Source organism: Nematolebias whitei, chromosome 1 (genome assembly GCF_014905685.2).
Source record: "Nematolebias whitei isolate Nwh7 chromosome 1, NemWhi1, whole genome shotgun sequence".
NCBI classification, from domain to species: domain Eukaryota; kingdom Metazoa; phylum Chordata; class Actinopteri; order Cyprinodontiformes; family Rivulidae; genus Nematolebias; species Nematolebias whitei.
The window spans coordinates 89,766,223-89,785,642 of NC_056498.1; the positions used below are offsets into that span (position 1 = coordinate 89,766,223).

At 39.8% G+C, this 19,420-nt stretch overlaps 1 protein-coding gene across 1 annotated transcript in view; it reads right to left on the reverse strand.

Moving 5' to 3' along the window:
* meis1b (Meis homeobox 1 b) overlaps positions 1-19,420 on the reverse strand; it is an 87,482-nt gene that overhangs the window by 24,698 nt on the left and 43,364 nt on the right. The window contains exon 9 of the mRNA XM_037681172.1: positions 1,876-1,952. Within this exon, the coding sequence (XP_037537100.1) occupies positions 1,876-1,952 (77 nt within the window). The remainder of the gene's footprint in view (positions 1-1,875; positions 1,953-19,420) is intronic.

The following is a 19,420-nucleotide window of genomic DNA, read 5'->3' on the forward strand; positions in this document are numbered from 1 at the left end:
CACACACACACACACACACACACACACACACACACACACACACACGAGAACGCACAGTTTGGCTTTATCACTGCTGTAGGAATTGATCCCCCATGGATTTTAGAGGGAAGGGTCACGTGATTTGATAACCTCTGTAGGATTCCCTCTGGTCAGGAGTGTGTGTGTGTGTGTGTGTGTGTGAAGGTGGGGTGTCAATGTATAATTCTTCTACAGACTGACACATCATCCCCTCTCGGAGATCTCAGATTGAACAACAGCTGGGAATAAAGTTAACGTCATTAAACTGCTGTTAATAGAAATTATCATCTCGTATCTTCCCCTCTTTTTTCATATCGTACTCTTTTACTCGTCATCTATTTTTCACTTCTGTCCAGCTGTTTAGCTCCCACTTCTCCTGCTTTTTGCCTTCACTCACTGACCATGCAGCTCACCAATACTTCCAAGGATTATGTTTTAAGGCCTGCGTAGATCAAACACATTCTGTCTGGGCTGTGCCTCAGTTACCCAGACCTCAGCCCCTTTAATTAGACATGGCTAATAACACTAAGCATGCACTGATATCAATCTGTCTGATAAGACTAACCGCACAAGGACACAGGGCCCTTTCTAACTTTCACAGTGTTACCTAAGGTTAAAATGAATAGTTAGCAGCCTTATTTTATGGCCCCAGCCAGCCACACTTGTACCCAATTAGCTGCCTAGTTGGCACTTGCAGAACAGTAATTTACAAAGGCAGGTTAGCAATCAGGCTGTGGACTTGAGTCAAGCTTCTTGTTAACAACTTCAAATCCTAAATGCACTAGGATAAAAAAAAATAAAAAGAAACTGCATTACCAAAAAGGATCACACTTTGATTCTTAATAGAATTAGAATTGGAATTTAATTAGATTTGTCCTGCTATGATGGCAAAAACATTCCTCCTTTTGATTTCAAACTTAAAATCCTAGTTTTTATTATTTTCTTTTTACCTTTGGCAATAACCAGAATAAATATAAAAATGGTGAACTGCATTCCATTTATGAATGCACATTGCTCCTTTCATGCCAGAGGTTTAAACTCGTTTCATTTTATGACGACAGCATTGTAGTGGTTCAGGTCCAACTTTGCAATTGATGTTATCTCATGTGATATAAAAAAACCTCAGGAGATGTGCTAGCATTCTGAGTAGGTGTTGCAAATGATTTTCATCTACTACCATACCAAACTTTAGCTCAAAATCCATAAAATGACCTGAACTACAGCCATTTTTGTGACTAGTTGGAGTGGTCATATTGAAATGGTGTGGCTCTAAAATTTAACCAGTTGCAGATGTTCATAGTGATTCCTTTATGGAAGCTTCATTAAACTCCATCTAGTTTATGTCATATTTTGCTAATGTTACAATAAAGCACGTACACAGCGATAGCAGAGAAAACATGACTGCCTTGCACCTTTTGGCAGTGCAAAGTATTAAAAAGTTGCACTGAACACGGACTTCAACGCAGAATTAGTAAGTCAAACTGCACCCCTAAAATTAGTTTTTAAGCTACCGCTTTTCAAAGTCTCTTTCTCATATAAGATGCATATGTTGGGTGATTTTATTGGATTTTTATTCAAAAACTATTTAATTTACACGGGCGCTCGTGTTTGGGTTGAGTTAGTCAGTTGGATGGAAAAAAAAAAAGCACTCCAGGCTAAATCTCCTCAGATGGATTGATCTAGGTGAGGAAGATTCACTAAGTGCTGTGTGAGTGTGTGTGTGTGTGTGAGTATGATAAAAATAAAGATAAAAACAGGGGTGGAGGGGAGGCATTAATTCCAATCATTAACAACTCAGATCGCCCGGGGGGGTCCGGCCCTAAAAATCAACTGTACGTAAACTCAGAAATGACTCACCAGTTGTTCACTTGTAGAATAGTGAGGCCTGTGTCTTGTGCCAGCTGTTTCTTCTGTTCTTCTGATGGGTAGGGATGCTGCAAAACAGAAAGACAACATCTTTAAATAAAAAAGGACTGAACACATTTTTATGAAGCCTTTGTTTCTGGAGAACGAGTTTGATTTTAGCAGAGAAAGGGCAACAGTCACATGAACAGACAGCAATCAGTAATGTGAGGTGTGTGTTCATGTTCATTGTTGTGTAGGTGTCAGCGTGCCTGTGTGTACATCTACTTATATACTGTAAGTATGTGTGTGTATGAGCTCATTAATAACCCAATTCATTAATGGAATATGAAGTATTGTAATTAACGGCAGCCAAAAAGGCAAGCCAATTAGAAAGTTAAATGAAGTGAAGAATAAGCTCTGATATTTAAGAAGCATCTCACACAAATATATTGGAATCCCCCCCCCCCCCACACACACACACACACCCACACTAACATTCACCCTGCTGCATATGTAATCAGTAAGTGGGGGATGTGTAGCATTGACGTGAAGGAAAACAGACATGGAAGAGCGTTTAAACTCATACAATCTTGTCTTTATCTTTGCTGATGTGATTGTGTTCGTTTGTGTTTTGTGTTAAAATCATGACGACATCACTACACAATTTTCTTCTCGTGTTGAAAATGGAAAATGATGTTAAAATGAAAACAGCAAATTTATCCCTAAAAACTATGATACAACTGGTGCTTTGCCACAGTCTCAACTCTCATCTGTTCCACACCACTCCAGTTTAGGGTCTGCCCACGGTTGGTACCCACCCCCACTCAGCTCGGTTTATGGGACCACCTTGTTTGAGGTTCCAAGCAGACTGCTCTGAGGTGACAAATTTGATGACAACTGACAGCAGCCATTGACTGGCCAGTGGAGCTACGTCACTGGATGATCCTGCCCAGTAAAACAGCAAACTACATCTGGCCTACATTTCCTTTCTGACGGACGGCCCCACAAGAAAAAAGCACATTGACAGAGTTACCAGAGAGGCAGCATGGCTACACCCGGACTTATAAGCAGTGGCGGGATAAGCTAAAGAAACTGAAGTCCCATTATAGGGCAATAAGTTCCACAATGGGCGAAATGGGTCAAACACAATGACCAGTTATGATACTGCAAACTTTGCATTGACGATCCCACCCACAGAGCGAGGAATCAAGTCACAGTGGCTAAATCACCCACACCTGAGGAGAATCGATAAGACGAGACTCAAGTGGAGTCGCCCTTATCAACGGCAAAGCAGCTTTTGTGACCTCTGTGAAACATTTAATCCAAGTTGTTGGTTTGTCAAATTTAAAATAAACTTTTCAGGCGGAAGCAACAAACTACAATGTAATTCTCTAAAATAATTACACATTTTCACAAAGAGAGGAGTAAAGTTCATTCAGTTTAACATTTTCTTATCTAGTTTGTTTTATTTATTAAAGCTTTAACTTATCTTTTAAAAAAATACTGACTTTATTATTACTCATAAAGGCTAAATTACATCAACTGATTTTAAGTTTTCTCTCATGGACGTCATTTTAGGCCAGAAGTTGACCAAATCAGACCTGACCCCGACTAACTCGTAAAAAAAATGTTTAATTTGGTTTCTCTTGGTAACAACTTGTTACAACATGCTTGTACTAGACAGTGAGTTTTTTTTTTTTTAAATAACAGATAGCAGATGCTAATAGCTGGTAATGCCAGCTAGTTAGCTAGCATCAAATCAATCTGTAATTATTTAATAAGGCTTTTTATTTTAATTTAGCTCAATTTTGGTGGTTCTGGGGGATCGCTGGTGCCCACATCCAGCAGTCACTGTACAAGAGACGACCCTGGACAGGTTGCAAGTCCTTCACAAAATTTGTCATTTTATAACAATTTCTGGATTAAAAACCTAACCCGAGTCAAACTGATAATAACCCTGGAAAGTTTAAACTATCTCGGGATGGCTGGGTCCAAGACGAACCCATTGTAGTTACTGATGTGAAACAACAAATGACGAGAGAGTTATATATAATCTATAGTGTTTGTATCAATTTGCATACAAAACATATTCATTAATAACAGAAAATGTGTTTTAAAATAACTACCGGTAATCTTCATATTTTTATTCCAGTTCAATCAACATATGTCTGAAATTAAATTAAAAATGTCAAATAAAAAAAATTATCATATTTTACTTTCTTGAGAACAAACAGTTCAGCTTTTGATGATTTTATTACTTATAAACCAAATTTGGGAGATCACCAGTAGCCACCACACAGAGGTTGATGTTTGCAGTTAGTCTAAGAAGACAACACAGCCTTGATAGTCAATCAGACGAGCAAAATCAGCGCGGCGCCAGCATTTTCATTTTTTCATTACTGCTTTTCCAGCGCATAATGAACAGGATTGTGTTTAATGCTCTGACAACCCAGCTGAGAGAGTGTGAGTAGAGACTGATTTGCTTTTTTTTCCTGTCTTTTTTTTCCCAGCGTTTCCTTGTCCATGTGATTGGTTGCAGGGAATGGGAACACAAGGAGGCTAATTTCATGCACTAAGTTATAATTGTATTGTCGCCTCTGGCCAAATTTGTGTCCACTACTTATTCCACAACCATTTCTGTGCTCTTCGCTGCGTGTGTTTGTGCGTACATAATTTACACAAACTGTCCATCTATTAATGTGCAGTGCTGAAGAGTGTATGAATTCATATTTTTTACATTGTAAATTGATCAGATAATGTCAGAATTGCAGAAACTGCTGAAAATCTGGGATGCTGCTTTGCAGCCTGTGTGTGATTAACAAGGAAAAACAATATTCTTGAGGGTCTGAGTTCTTTGTCATAAATAACTACTAAAGAGGATTTTCAGCTGTTTTCGGCTTGTTTCAATGTCTGTGTGAACAGGATTATATTAAAAACTAGCAGTAATAATAAACAATTATAATAAAATTTGCAGAGATGTGGAGGTTTAGCTAACAAAGATACTATTGCATTTAAAAGTACAACACAGGCCATTGCGGAGGACTGCCCTTCTAGCTCACATAAAAAAAATCACAAATTATCTACTGACATATTAATCTCAGCTAATCATGTGAAAAAGTTCTCTCTCTTCTACAAACAACAAAAAAACTGATATAAGATATAAAAATCAATGAGTCCATTCTACGTGTCATGAAACTGAAGGCAGGGGTGTCTGCCTCGTGATTTGGGGGCTTCAGTGATGCCAGAGGCCACAATTCAGCACAGATACATCCTGTTCCAATGCTATTCTCCCTCTAGCTTCATGACACACACACACACACACACATTCTCACGCACACACATATGCTCAGACTCAATACAAATCAAACACACACAGTCTAAGTTTCAGGCAGGAGAAGAAAGGTGCATTTGACTGGATGAGTGGGATTTCAAAAAAAAATAATGTCAAGAAAAATATATTTATGGAGTTGAAGTTTTTTAATAATAGTCATGCAGAACAAAGTCAGGAAAACCAAATGACATGGGCATTTTAGTTTTTCATCACACGCAGTTTAAGAAACCAACCCAACTCTGTGAGAATGTGTGAGAATGCCAGAGCTAACTGACTACTGGGAACACAGAAATGGCTTTAACTCAGTAAGTGTACTGATGTTAGGCTAAAATTCACTGCAGTAGTAGCTGATAGTTATCCGCTGCCCTTACTCCAAGCATTGCACATTGTACAAGATCTTTGCTGGCAGAAATGAAGATGTTGAGGTTCTCCTTAGGAGTGACAAAAATGGATGAGATTAGGAATGAGATCATTCGAGGTACAGCACAGGTTGAACAACTGGGAGATAAAGTTAGGGAGACCAGACTGAGAAGGTTTGGACATGTCCAGAGGAGGGACAGTGGGTATACTGATAGAAGGATGTTAGAAATGCAGCTGCCAGGAAAAAGACAAAGAGGAGATTTATGGATGCAGTTAGAGAGGACATGGAGGTAGTTGGAGTGAGGACCAAACGAGATGGAGGAGGATGACTCGCTGTGGGGACCTCTGAAGAGGAAAAAGACAAAAGAAGAAGAAGAAGACCTGTTTGCTTGTGAGATAAAAATCTCATGAAACACGAAACCCATTTCAATGAAACTTTGTTTAAGATAGTCTCCACAGATGATCAACCTCTGCAAACATAAATGGCTATAACTCAAGTCAACTATACAACTTTTGAGTGGCAGTTTGTGGTGGTATTAGCTGAAAGTCATTCTAAACATCTCATGAAGTCTTGCATTAGACCGACTCCTAACATTATTACAAGGACCAAAAACAGCTATAACTTTTCCTCTTATTGCTGCAAAATGATCTTACATGGTATCAAACACAACAATCAATGTATAGTCTTTGAAGGCCTTTAATTTTTATACTTCATATAATTGTTGGCCCTAGCTTTCCTTTTTACAGTTTGATGTCTTTACTTTATGGCGATTACTTCCTTCAAGAGCTTTAACACACAAAGTTCATCATTATGAGCAGGACTTGGCCAGGAATCCAGTACACTAAAACTGTTTTTGCCATCCTTATTTCTAAACTTCCAAATTAGCTCCTATCTTTCAAAACAGTTTGATTTAGTTCCTCGCACAGCAACAAGTCACCCAGTTTTAATATCGCCTTTGAGTGATTCTGGTGTCTTAACAGCTCTTGGCTGTGGTTCAGTGGGTTGGAGGGGAGGGATGAGGGGAGGGTAAGAAAGGCCTTCAGCGCAGAAAGCAATAACATGTTCTTTAAAAAAGCAGATGGAAAGTTTCTGCGCATCCTTCCCTCCCTTCCTTCTTCCCCAAGACTATCTTAATGATATGTCTTCTCCAAATATACAACTCCTTTCATGAGAATTTCCACCCTGCTGCCTGTTTTCTGCAGGACTCTGTGCTTGTGGGTGCCAGAAGGGGTGTGACTCCTTCTGTGTTTTTGTGTTTTATCATTTTAGGTATGTGTGTTTGCTCTTTTATGCATTATGTGTCCATTACAGCCAAGTCAATCTGTGTCCATCAAGTGTTTACGTGCTTGTTCTGATCGAAGCGCACACAGTTCAGCTTTGCCCGGTCATACTGTATGTTTGTACGTGTGTGTGCGCAGATGTGTGTGTGGGTGAGTAACAGAGCTTCGGTCACATCTCCTCCCTGTCTGTCTTCCTCACAGACCTCAGACAAGAACAAGAGGAGCCGATAAAAGGAGGAAAGAGAGTGAAAGGAAACAAGGAGGCAGAAGAGTAGACGGGGAAATGGATACCAGGAGCCCCAGGGTTTAACAAACAGATAAGAACAAAAATATTTGGTGAGATCCTTCTTTTACTCCTCCTGTCCCATGTCTACCCCAAGAGAAAACTACAACCAAGACGAAGATACAGTCTGCAAATAAAAATGACACCAAATAAGAGTTTTGATTTTTCATAAATAATTCAAAAATACTAATAGCTTCAATTGGTTTTGAGGCTTAACAAGGATTCACTAATTTTGAGGAATCTACTTTGTACTTAAAAAATAAAGTAAAAGTAATAACTTTATAAAGGATGGTAGTTTTTTTAATGTCTCCAAAAATTACCTGACCTGAAAGTCACACTGTGTGGATATTACAAATTTTAATTTCATTGGTAGAAATCTGAATTCACTTTGATATAGAAAGTTTGTTGTAGTTTTTTTTCTTTTCGTTTCTTTTTTTCCTAAAAATTCCACTTCAGATCCTGATCGATTTATGGCAACAACAAAAGAAAAGAAAAAAAGTGCAACGAGGTGAATATGTTTTATAGGCATGGTCTATCTATCATTTAAAATATTGTCACAACATTTAAAAGAAATCCAAATCCTCCATCTCAGTGTATGTAATTACACTCTGGTGCACTCCCTTCTTAGCCATTAGGTGTTATCACTACATGTTTTTCTATTTAAAGAGGAGCTTCCCAAGCCTCTGTGTATCCTATTAAAAGGCCCGTTGCATCACATTAGCTTTATAAGAAAGCAGCCATGAAAAAATGAGTGAAGGGAGAAACGCAAGAGAAAAATCACATGTTGTAAAGTAATGACACTGCACAATCTGTGGGTAGCTTGGGTCTGTTATAGCTTGAGTTAACCTACTTTACCAGCAGATGGTTGGATTCAGCCACAAGGCACTAAGATGCAAAAATGTGCAAAAATTCATTGCAAACAGCTTTTAATTTAGAGCTTATTTCTTTTTATTTTTTATGAGATGTGTTGAGTTTGACTTCCTTGACGTCGTACATCCAGCTGATTTCAAAGCAGATTACAGTAGTCCCTCGCTACTTCGCGGTTCAACTTTCGCAGACACACTCTTCACAATTTTTAATGATAGTCAACTTTAACATTACTCACATAACTGGGACGGTACAGGATAAAAAGTTAAAGAAAAAAAACTTGGGACAGGCGCCACCATATTGAAATTTTCTTTCAATAAACCTGTACTTTCACACCAGGCAAAAGAACTACACTACCCAGAAGCCAACAGTGCTTCCGGCCACTGCTTTCTGCCTTAATAGAGGGAAAGTTTTGCAACACAAAGACAGAAGTAGTTTAATAGATAAGATCAATCTTTTAAACTCAGAACTGGCAGGAAAGTCGCAAATAATCCTGAAGCTTCCTGAAGCTCAATTACCCACGCCACATGAACCTGGACGGGGCCGTTGGCTTTGTCGCTGCAGGGTAGGTCTGCAGAACCGGAACCAAGATGGAACCGAGCTGCTGTTGAGTAAAATTTTGTAGTACAGTACATATATGTATATTGTTAAAATGACGTAGGTTTAAGCATTTAGAATAATGCAAGAGTGTGGGAAGGGTTTATTAAGCCTTAAAATATATAAAAAATACTAAAATAAATATAGCGTTCCTACTTCACATTTTTTCACCAATCGTGGTGGTGTGAAATGTAACCCCTGCGATAATCAAGGAACTGCAGTAGTCCCTCGCTACTTCGCAGTTCGACTCACTGACTCGCTCTATCGTGGTTTGTGGACGTGCAGTACTGTACATAATATTTTTAAAGTTTAAAAAAAAAAATTAAACCGCCATTTTATACTTTTCTTTCATTAAGCCTTCACTGTTTTGCCAGTCTAAAGAATTACATTACCCAGAAGCCATCAATTCACTTCCCAGAAGTCAATACTGCTTCCAACCGCTGCTTTCCGCAAATAGAGGGAAAGTTTTGCAGCAAAGTCTGGAAGTTCTTTAAGGATACTGGCAGGAAGGTCACAAATCATTCTGAAGTTGAACTCATCCTTCAAGTTGTATCTTCACTGATGAGTAGCTTGGCTGCAGTTGAGCTGGACTCAGTTTGACCCAGATCCTGGGAGCTGCAGACGACAGACGGCTGCAGGGTGCAGCCTAGTTCTGATCATGCGGTGCTGGTCCGGACCAGGCCAGAGGTGGTGGACCCAATCCTGGGCAGCCTTGTTCCTGGAGCGGCAGCACGCACACATTAAGCTGGATGGAGCGGTGGCATAGGTGTTGAAACCATTATATGTGAAGGGGACATGTCCCCCCCCACATTAAAAAAAAAAGTTCATTTGGACCCCTCCATTTTTACTATGAAGCATTAGTTCAGTCGACACAGTTTCTTTCTTCATGAACAAATCCATTCCACTTGATTAATAGGGGAATATTCAAACTACTAAAAATCCACTCCAGGTTTTCATGGTTACCTCCAACTCTCCAGCATCCAGCAGCAGCAGTGCTTCTGTGCGTCTACTCCTGCCTCAGCAGAAAACGCTCACAGGTGGTGGAGGTCGAGACACCTCTGGGTTGCTCGGCAGTTTAGCAAGCTTAGTGTGGGCAGTTGTTGACCAGGGGGTTGATCATAAACATATATTCATGTTAGGAGGCTGGTTGAGAGGAGCAATATGTCTGTATCATCTTAGCTTAGCAGTAACTGTGGCACTGTAAGACGCTGCAGGTGTAAGAGACGCTGTGTGTTCAGGTGCATTAAAGTTGAAATATCTTTAAAACCTCACAACTTATTGTCCTCAAGCTTCGTGAAAAACATAATTTAGATGATTAGTGTTAAACACAAGTAAAAAAGTCTAGTGGTGATGTTTTTTTTTTCTCTATAAACAAAAATAGTGCCGACCTGATGCTAGGTGTTAAAGTTTATATGTCTTTAAAACCTACAGCTGAATTTACACAAACTTGGTGAGAAACATGCTGTAAATAGAATTAAAGTAAGGAAATCTAGATGAAATGTTGCTTTTTTTTGTACACTGGTGTGCGATAACACACATACTATAGTGCCCCCCCCACACACACACACACACACACACACACATTACAGATGCTTCTGACGCCCATGAGCAGTGGGCTTCGTCATGTAGCACCAGGACTTTTTACATCTCTCGGGTCGGATGGAACCGAGGTGCTGTTGATCTGCAGAGCCCTTGTAAGTAAAATTTAGTAGCTACATATAAGTATGTTGTTAAAGTTAGTAGGTTTAAGAGTTTAGAGGACTGATTTGTGGGCTTTATCGCAGCAGGTCTGCAGAAATGAACCGGGTCGGGCTGGAACGAGAGCAGCTGCTGTTCAGCAGAGCTAGTAAGTAAATTTAGTAGCTGCATATAACTATGTTGTTAAAATTAGTAGGTTTAAGGGTTTAGAACATTGCAAGAGTGTGGGAAGGGTTTTTAAAGCCTTATGTACTGTATATAAATACTAAAATACACTACTACTTACTACTACAGTAAATACTAAAACAAACAACTACTTACTACTACTACAGTAAATACTAAAATAAACTACTACTTACTACTACTTGTGAACATAATTTCATTCCATCCCATGTACCACATGACATGGTAAATAAAGTTTACTTGAACTTGTACTACTATCCCTACTTTGCGGTTTGTCACTTATCTCGCGTGCGTGCGGGGGGGTGTAAACTCCACGCTAAACGAGGGACTACTGTACTGTAATACAACACCATTATCTCAAAATTGCTGACTTACAACTGTCAGTTTAAGTGGAGTGTCTTGACATGGGCAGATCTGTTCCCCTCTGAGTTCATGGGTCAAGTCTCCATAGAAACCAAGCTGCCCATCAGGAATGCCTGACAGCAAATCCGCAGGCCTTTTGGCTGCATCACACTGGTGTCTCATACAAATATCCATGCACACACAAACTTTACAAGAAGTCTGCTGCTGACAGGCATGTATGAGGTTACTTTAAATATTTGGGAAGCAAATTGTTATACTACCAACAAATTTCCCGAGCCCTGAGCATGAGCAGACAAGTGTTCCAAGCTATACGCTCATCTCAGCTACAGCAAGCCTCCAATTTTTCAGTTTTCCTGCTCGTTCAGTCAAAGTTTCATACTTGTGTGTGTTCATGCAGCTCTGTGAAAGCAACGCCATTTCAAATTCCTGTCTGTGTAGGTGGCATTGACTGACATCTCTTTGACTTCATTAGGGAGCAGGGACCCAGCAACAAAGCTGGCTCTGGGAGAAAGAGCGGGGATTAAAGACTAAATGAAAGGGGGAGAGAGTGAACAAAACAACAGCAGAAAAAAACAAAGCACCCCCTAAACTAATTTCCTCTGATTCAGTCGGCTCCTTTGCAAAAATAAAATGGCAACAGATAATTTTAGACTGCCCTCTGTAAAATGTGTGCAAGTTTTAAATCAAAAGTAAAATGAAAAATATGGCTTGTTCTTAATGGAAATAGATTGACACCCCACCCCACCCCCACCCCCCATATAAAACTGTTTTCTTTTTAATAAAGAACATATTTTCTTACAGTTTTAACTCATTAGTGAGCATTGTCATTCTCAAACAATTTTAATTTGCTAAATCTTTGAAATCTCACATCACTCTTGCTTGTGGAAATGAGATCATTTTAGTTGGGTGACAAGGAAAGAGGTGAAAAATATGTCATTAAGGCTTTGCTACCTAGTAGATAAGATATCTTTCTGAGTTGCTTTTTTCTCCATAGGGATAATGGATAATTTGTATTATTCCTCATTGACTTCAAGGTGAATGACATGGAGCAACAGCCTTTAACTGTATACTGTATGCTGCGCTGATGCTGCAGGATGTGACGCTCTTGTATATGAAGTGTGTTTGTACTCTGGTGAGTGAGAGTGAAGGCGTGATTCATTAGCCCTCCCCATTCCAGTTTAGGGGAGGCTAAATTTATTAAGGGGGCCGGATGTTGCACAACACCTGCTGCTGTGCTTCCCTCTGTGCAATAAAGGGAAGGGGGTGCAGCATGCTAGCTAGTGCTAGTGGTAACTGCTGCTCGTTGGACTGAGGCTGATGAGCTGGGGCTAATTCAAGGGGTGATTATGTAGTTTGCTGGACCACTAAACCTCTTTAAGCCCGTAATTACTGCCTATTTGAGCAAAGGGAGGCACTCCAAAGCAATCGGTGCTTGCACCAAGCGGTGCAAAGAACAGCAGCCACAGCTGGAGGTGGGCTGCCTCGAGGCTGCCTGGGAATGAGGGGGTGTGTAAATGGGAGTAAGAGGAATCTACAAAGCCTCATCACTGCCAGGTACTGCAGAACGCTGAGAGGAAACAGTAGGATTCCCCTCAGATGACCAGCAAGCTCCAAGCAACAATGCGTTGAGCTAACGTTTTAGCACTGATCTTTGAGCAACAAAAAACAAATGTTTTCTTGTTATACACAGCCACAATACACATAATCTGTGAACGGAGCTGCAGGAAAACTCTTGCTATTGAATTCAAACCAACAAGATAAAAATGACAGATAATCGTACAAACTTAAAATGTGTTTATGTCTGCAAGTAATAGAAGAAGGATATGTCATTGTGATGAAAGAATAAACATCATTTTTAGACTCATGTCCATGACATTACAAGTGGGAATCAAAATCTCAAGATTGTAATGAGGGCATCCGTTTCATTTCACCTGACTTTCAAAGAAATTTGACTTTACGTAATGCCACTGAAATTTGATCTCTCAGAGGAAGCAATTTGGGGACCAGAGAACAGTCTAAGAACCTTGGCGATATTATTATACTATTATCATAATTACCCTTTTGCCCCCCAACGTTTTAATTAGAAACTCACCATTGGCCCCCACGGGGGTTAAAAGAACCAGAGTAGGGGGAATGCTGGAACTGGGTGAAGGTATTCCTGAATTGCTCCCTTATGCTCTTTGAAGCAGCAAGTACAGGAAGGCAGAAGGATGATACAGTGCTCTTATTGAAAGATCAAGCCTTCACACTCTACCTCCCTTCTCAGTCTTTCTCTGAGATCTTTTTCTTTTTCAAAACACACTAGCACCCCTCCTTCCTTCCCCTCTACATCCCTCTTTCTCACTTGTCTCTGCCTCTCCATCCTTCAGCTCTATTTTTAGCATTTGGCTTAACTATCTGTCGGGCTGCCTCTTTTTCCCCTCCTGTTTTCTTCCATCTCCATTTAACTCCACTCTTTACAATTAGCTCTGGTCTGTTTTTGTATCCTCTCTCTTTCAAACCAAATGTTTCCCTCCATTCCCGTACTCTGCTTTATTTGCCTCCTTCTCTTCGTCTTGTGTAGCAGCGGGCCTTCTCCATCAGTGCATGGCATTCACAAATCAATGGCTTAATCTGTCGTAACAAACAAGTGAGCAGCAACCCTCGGCCTTGTTCACTTCTCCTTTTTATTGCTAATACTAAAATGTGCCTCTGAGAATCAAAATGAATGACGATGAAGAACGCTTAAAAACACAGTGCAAAAAATAAAGCAATTGAAAAGATAAGGGACAAAGTACATGTAATAAATCACTAAACAACACTTAAAGAAGAAGAAAGCGAAAAGTGAGAAACATGACAACAAATGTGCATCATTGCTGGTTCCATATCTCCACTCCCAGTTGGCTATCTGGCTCCTCTGCCACGAGTTATTGCCTGTCTGCATTCACCACCTGGTTCACTAGCTATGATTTCCCTCACTCCACTGGACACAAACTATACACAAAATCACACAAAAATGCACACATTGGCATTCTTGCTTGTGTATTTGAGTATATGTGCATGACTGTCCCCTACCACAAGGGCATTCTGGGTCAGCTGGTCAAGTGCAAACACACCACAAGCCTATGGTCAAAGCTTGCGTGTAACCTTTTCCAACAAGCTTTATAAAATTTTATGTATAAAACATCAATAATAGGACTATAAGCAAAATAATAATAATGAGGATATTGTATCCCACTGCCTTTGAAACAGCACAAGTCACCAATATGACAATTATGGTCCAAAGCCATAAAATGTACAGCTGCATGTTATAGAGAAACGTATCAAGGAGTCATGGAAGAATGGAGTAATGAGAGAAAGAAGTCAGGCAGGCAGAAGACTTGCACAAAAATAGGAAACTCGTATGTTCTTTCAGAAAGGAGCATTTTGTCTGAGAAGCAGAGAGAAAGCAGGCGACAGAGCGAGGGGTTCACGCATGGGCGAGAATACAAGTGGGAGGAACTGAATTGATAAATTAGTTCAGCCAACGTGCAAACTGATTACCACAACAGCAGAGCCAGAGCATCTATCAAGAGCACGCATGCAATGAGACACACACTCACTCTGCATTAACAAAAGAGACATGAGGCTGACACTTGCGAATAATAGCACAACTGCATATGCAGTCACACAAGGATGCACGCCCGCACACACACTAAATGTATCTAGGGCAAGCTGCTGCAGTTGCTGTAAGTAAAAGGTACTGAGCTGCTGACTCCAGCCAGAAAATATCCACCAATCCTCTGGATCGCCAAATGCAGCCTAATGGATAATAGCTAACAGCTACTGCTAATGTGATTTCACACTTTGCACAGGTATTAAATCACTGGTTGAACAAACTGAGGCTACACACTCAAATGCTATGCTAAACTATGTTTCTTGGTGGGTGAAAACCTTTTGCTGTAGGTCAAATTTAAACAAAAAAATTGGATATGTGCTTGCTTGTTGTGAGACAGAAAATTTAGCATTGCTAATTTCTTAATAAGATGAAGACAGAGCATGTCGTCAAGATAAACCTACGGCAATATTTGCTCTGATTTTACCTCACATCAACTTGCCACTCACTCTCCAATGACTTCCACAGCAATAGTGGAGAATTCCACACCCTAACAAACCAATGATGCCATTGTTGTGTAGCTTGTTAAAGCGGGTCTATTTGTGTAATATGGTATGCTTCAATCTGCATCTGACAGTATGTGCTTAAGAGCTGAGTGAGCTCCTTCTCTGGATTTGCAGATCTTCGTAAACTGATTAGTGGGTACCAAACCAAGAATGGTTTCACATATCTGAGTTACTGGGCCTGTAGCCACTCAACACATGCACACACACACATACACACACAGATACACACATACACACACTGCTCACATACAGCTGATAATGAAAAATGGAACTAGTGTGAAACAGCTCCGGCATGAGGCCATCAATCATTTTGACACACAACAATGAAACCACACACTGACTTGTTTCATAGTTTCCCAACTCTTAAATTGGAGTTGGGAGGAAGGGAAAGCAATACATAAAACAAAAAAAATAAAAATAAGGCAAAATAAAAAAATAAAAAAAACAGCAAACAGTAATAATGATGACAAATCAAAATTGTATTTTTTGTCAAAATATAATCCAAAAAGATGTTCCTACTATTTAAGTTACTGACATTTAAATGCACCTTAATCTTAAAAGCCATTAGATCGCTTGAGCTTCTTCAGTGGTACTGACCGACCTCGGGGGTCTGTAAAGTTCTCACGTTCTTGGGGAAACAAACTAGTCCACCTCTTGACTGAAGCCAGATCAACACACACACACACACACACACACACACATGTGCTTCCTCTTGGTCTAGATCCATGGCAGACGTCTAGGAAAAGTTCAAAGGTGATGTGAATTAAAAGTTAACTGCCCTTGAGGGCTTTTAAATAGTGGGGTAAAATGATACAAGAAGTGCAGAGGGGAAAGTGGGAGAAAATACGAACTCAAGCTTTCTCAGAACTTTCATGTAAATGTAATTCAAACAAACCCCTTTGCCTGTTTGGAGCATGTGGATAGTAAAAATCATGTTTTATCACAATAAATTTGAACGAAAAACAGACAATAGCTGTATAATTTCATACTTACTCATCTTACTTGGACTGTTTCTGCTTTACCTCTTTTGTAGTTGATGTATTTAACAGCACCCGCCTTCCCTCCCAACACCCCCCCCCCCCACACACACGCATACGCAAAAACACAAGTCCACTTCTTTTTCTGTGATTAAAAATTCCTAATAATTCAAATGTTTAAGGAAGAGACAGTCATTGTTTCCAAATATATCATAAGAACAAGATTCAGCTCAGAAAAAACATTACATGAGAAGTATAATCTGACATGCATGCAAAAAGTTCATTTAAAAAATGCATTTTCCCCTTAGAATTAGATTTTTGTAAAAAAAGAAACATCAGGAATTGAGAAATTTTGTTAACTGTGTAAATTTCATCTGTATAAAATGTGGAAAATGATGATTTCACTTCTTTTAAATGAAGAAAAAGAGCTCCACACGTGCCAAAAGTGACATCAAGATGTCAATATCTCAAGAAACCAACATTTATTTTCTAAGCTGCCATCATGTGCCACATGTGAGTCACCCTATCATCTACTGTATTGTTGCTCTGTCCATCTGCTCTGTCCACTCAGTCATCCATCATTCCATCCATCAATCACGACACAGATGGCCTTTCAGGAGTTTCTGTCAGGACTGAAGCCCTCCCTCTGCTACAGCCATACCATTACCACTGTTCCACCCCTTTCCCTCCCCCATTTACATCTCAAGACTCTCACAAAAGGCACATACATGTACACACCTCCTGACCTCCACACCTTCACCAGATGGGCAAGTCCTACTATCACATCCCTGTTGGTAAAAACAGGACCTTTAGATTTTTTTTTTTTACAAATGCTGGGACAAACTCATCATGAAAGAGTTGCAAAATGTGTGAAGTTTGTTTGTCTGCGAGGGTCATTCGACAAAAAGAAGCCCCCAAAGAGCGCTGTCTGCATTTGGTCCCTGGGGCCTGTCAGGAGGGATAATTGATGATGTTTTCATTACAAGGTGTGGGGTAATGTGGGGGCTGGGGCACAAAATGTATGTATGTGTGTATGGGTAATGGGGGTGGGCAGGTTGACTCAGCTGCCGCTTCCTTGACACCAACCACTCCTGTGAATGATACGGACAAGTCATTGCTTCCAAATGCACTCATACAAACACACACACGTTCTTGTAAACATACTTTTGGGGGACTTTGCATTGACGTCCATTCATTTTCTATACCCTAACCTGACCATTACTAGTACATGCCTAGCCCTAACCCTTCTGCAATTCACACCTTAGTCCTAAGCCTAACCCCTAACACCCCCCCCCCCCCCAAAAAAAAATAAAAAATAAAAAAATAAGAGACATCTTTATGGAGACCTGGCTTTGGTCCCCATGAAGAACAGTTGGTTCCAACAGTGCATGATTTTTTTTGTAAATTTGGTCCCTACAAGGTAACCTGCAACAAAAACGCACATACATGCACACACACACACACACACACACACACACACACACACACACACACACACACACACACACACACATATACACACACACACATTTACCCAAACACTGGTCCTCAAAGACAGATGCACACAAACACACAGCCCTGCCAGAGATCTGAAGTATCTGAAACCAAATAAAAATGCTAAGAATAAATTTGACTTGTTTCTTTTGTCAGTGTCATGCAGAGCCTCTGGCAGATCTGTCTGTCTGTCTTTCTTCTTATAGAGCGTCTTTGAAATCTTCATACAGTGGCGCCAAACAATCTGACTGCCACTTAGATTAAATTAGGATCTTAATTGAGTCACAAGTCTAAATATTACAGTATCACAACAGACATCATGTATTTATGGTTGTTTGCAAATAAATGAAAGAAAAAACATAAATACTCTCTTTTTAATTTTGTTACATGACGTCTCTTCAAAGCTATTAACAAGGCTTCCCTGTGGCTCGGAGGTTCAAATGAAATAATTTTCTCAAAGAACTTAATTTGAGTAGCTGACAGGCAAGACAAAAAAGTTCTAACAACAATCACAAGACAACTGTGCCAGAAATATGACAAAAATACTTGAAGTATTTGTGTGTTCTAGAATCAATCCAAGCATTGTATCTTTTACAAAATGTCTCTGTGTTCCCTGTTTCCTCTTATTGCTATGACTGTGTAATAAAGAAGAAAGTGGCCAGAAGTAACCTTCTGATATTAGTATGAAAACAGAACCAGAGGATCTGTTCCACTGTTCCAGGAATGGGTTGCCATGGAGGGTCAGGGTTGCCGTGGGTGATTGGGGTGCTGACATATCCAGATTCCAGAAATAAACAGCAGAAGAATAATGGCATCTGAGGCAATGATGAACTCTGACCTCAATAGTTTTTTTTTCTCCTACCTTCTGTTGTTTAGGCTAGCTTTGAGTGTATGGACTGTGTTTACCTAATTCAGAGGTTCTGGTCCTATTAAGTCCTCAATATATAATATTCATATTGGCATTAAAGTCATCCTCACATGAATGTTTTTTGTGAATAGGGGAACTTTTTTCCAGTTTCAACCTTGCATGCACACAAAAACTTCATTTTAGGAACTACAAAATAGTATATTTTGAAAATGATTTCCACAGTAATAAAAGTTTAAAAATCTAACCTTGCTTTTTCTGTATAGACATCAAAAACAGAACATTTTAAAAACAACTCTTACAGCTCTACCGCTCATCTAACCTATGACCAAAGATTGTCCTCTTCTTCTTCTTGTGTTTGCATTTTGTACTAAGCATGTAAGCTTCATGTGCATGCATTGTTTCCTGTTTTTTTTTATTTATTTTTTTTATTTTGTGGCAGGGTTACAGCACCACATGCAGGCCTGGCATAGCAACTATAGCTTTTGGCTGTTTTTTGTTTTCCTGTGGTCCAAAACATTTCTAGAAATTGTGCATGTGTACAAGGGTATTTTAAGAAACATCAAATACAAAAACTGTTTTGAAAAAAAAAGTTTCCATGTAAACAAACTTTCATACTCTTCACTTTTGCTTTTTGGTTTCATCGACCCCAGTATAAACCACTGACACAAGGTCTAATCCCATAACATTTTAACATTTAACTCCATTCTGCACATGCTATCCTAGAATCAAACAATGTCACATCCATCCATCCATCCATCCATCCATCCATCCATCCATTTATTTCACTCAACCTCCTCTAATACTGCACAATCCTCCACCTCCTAGTGCCCTCACCAACTTTTTCTGGTCTCCTCTGCCAGTGCAGGAATGAATTATATCACTTTTCACACCTGTTTCTGCTCAAAGCCCCCCAGCACTCTGCTGCATTGAAGAAAAAAAAAATCCAAGGGGGGGGGGGGGGGGGGGGAACAGCACTCCTGCAGCTCAGCTACATCTGCGTGTGCAAGCGGTTAAATTAAACTCTAATTGTATTAATGCTGGATTATGCCTTCCAGTTGGGTTTTTTATACTCTCCTTCTCAACATTTTACACATTTTAAGGGAAGAATGAAGGAG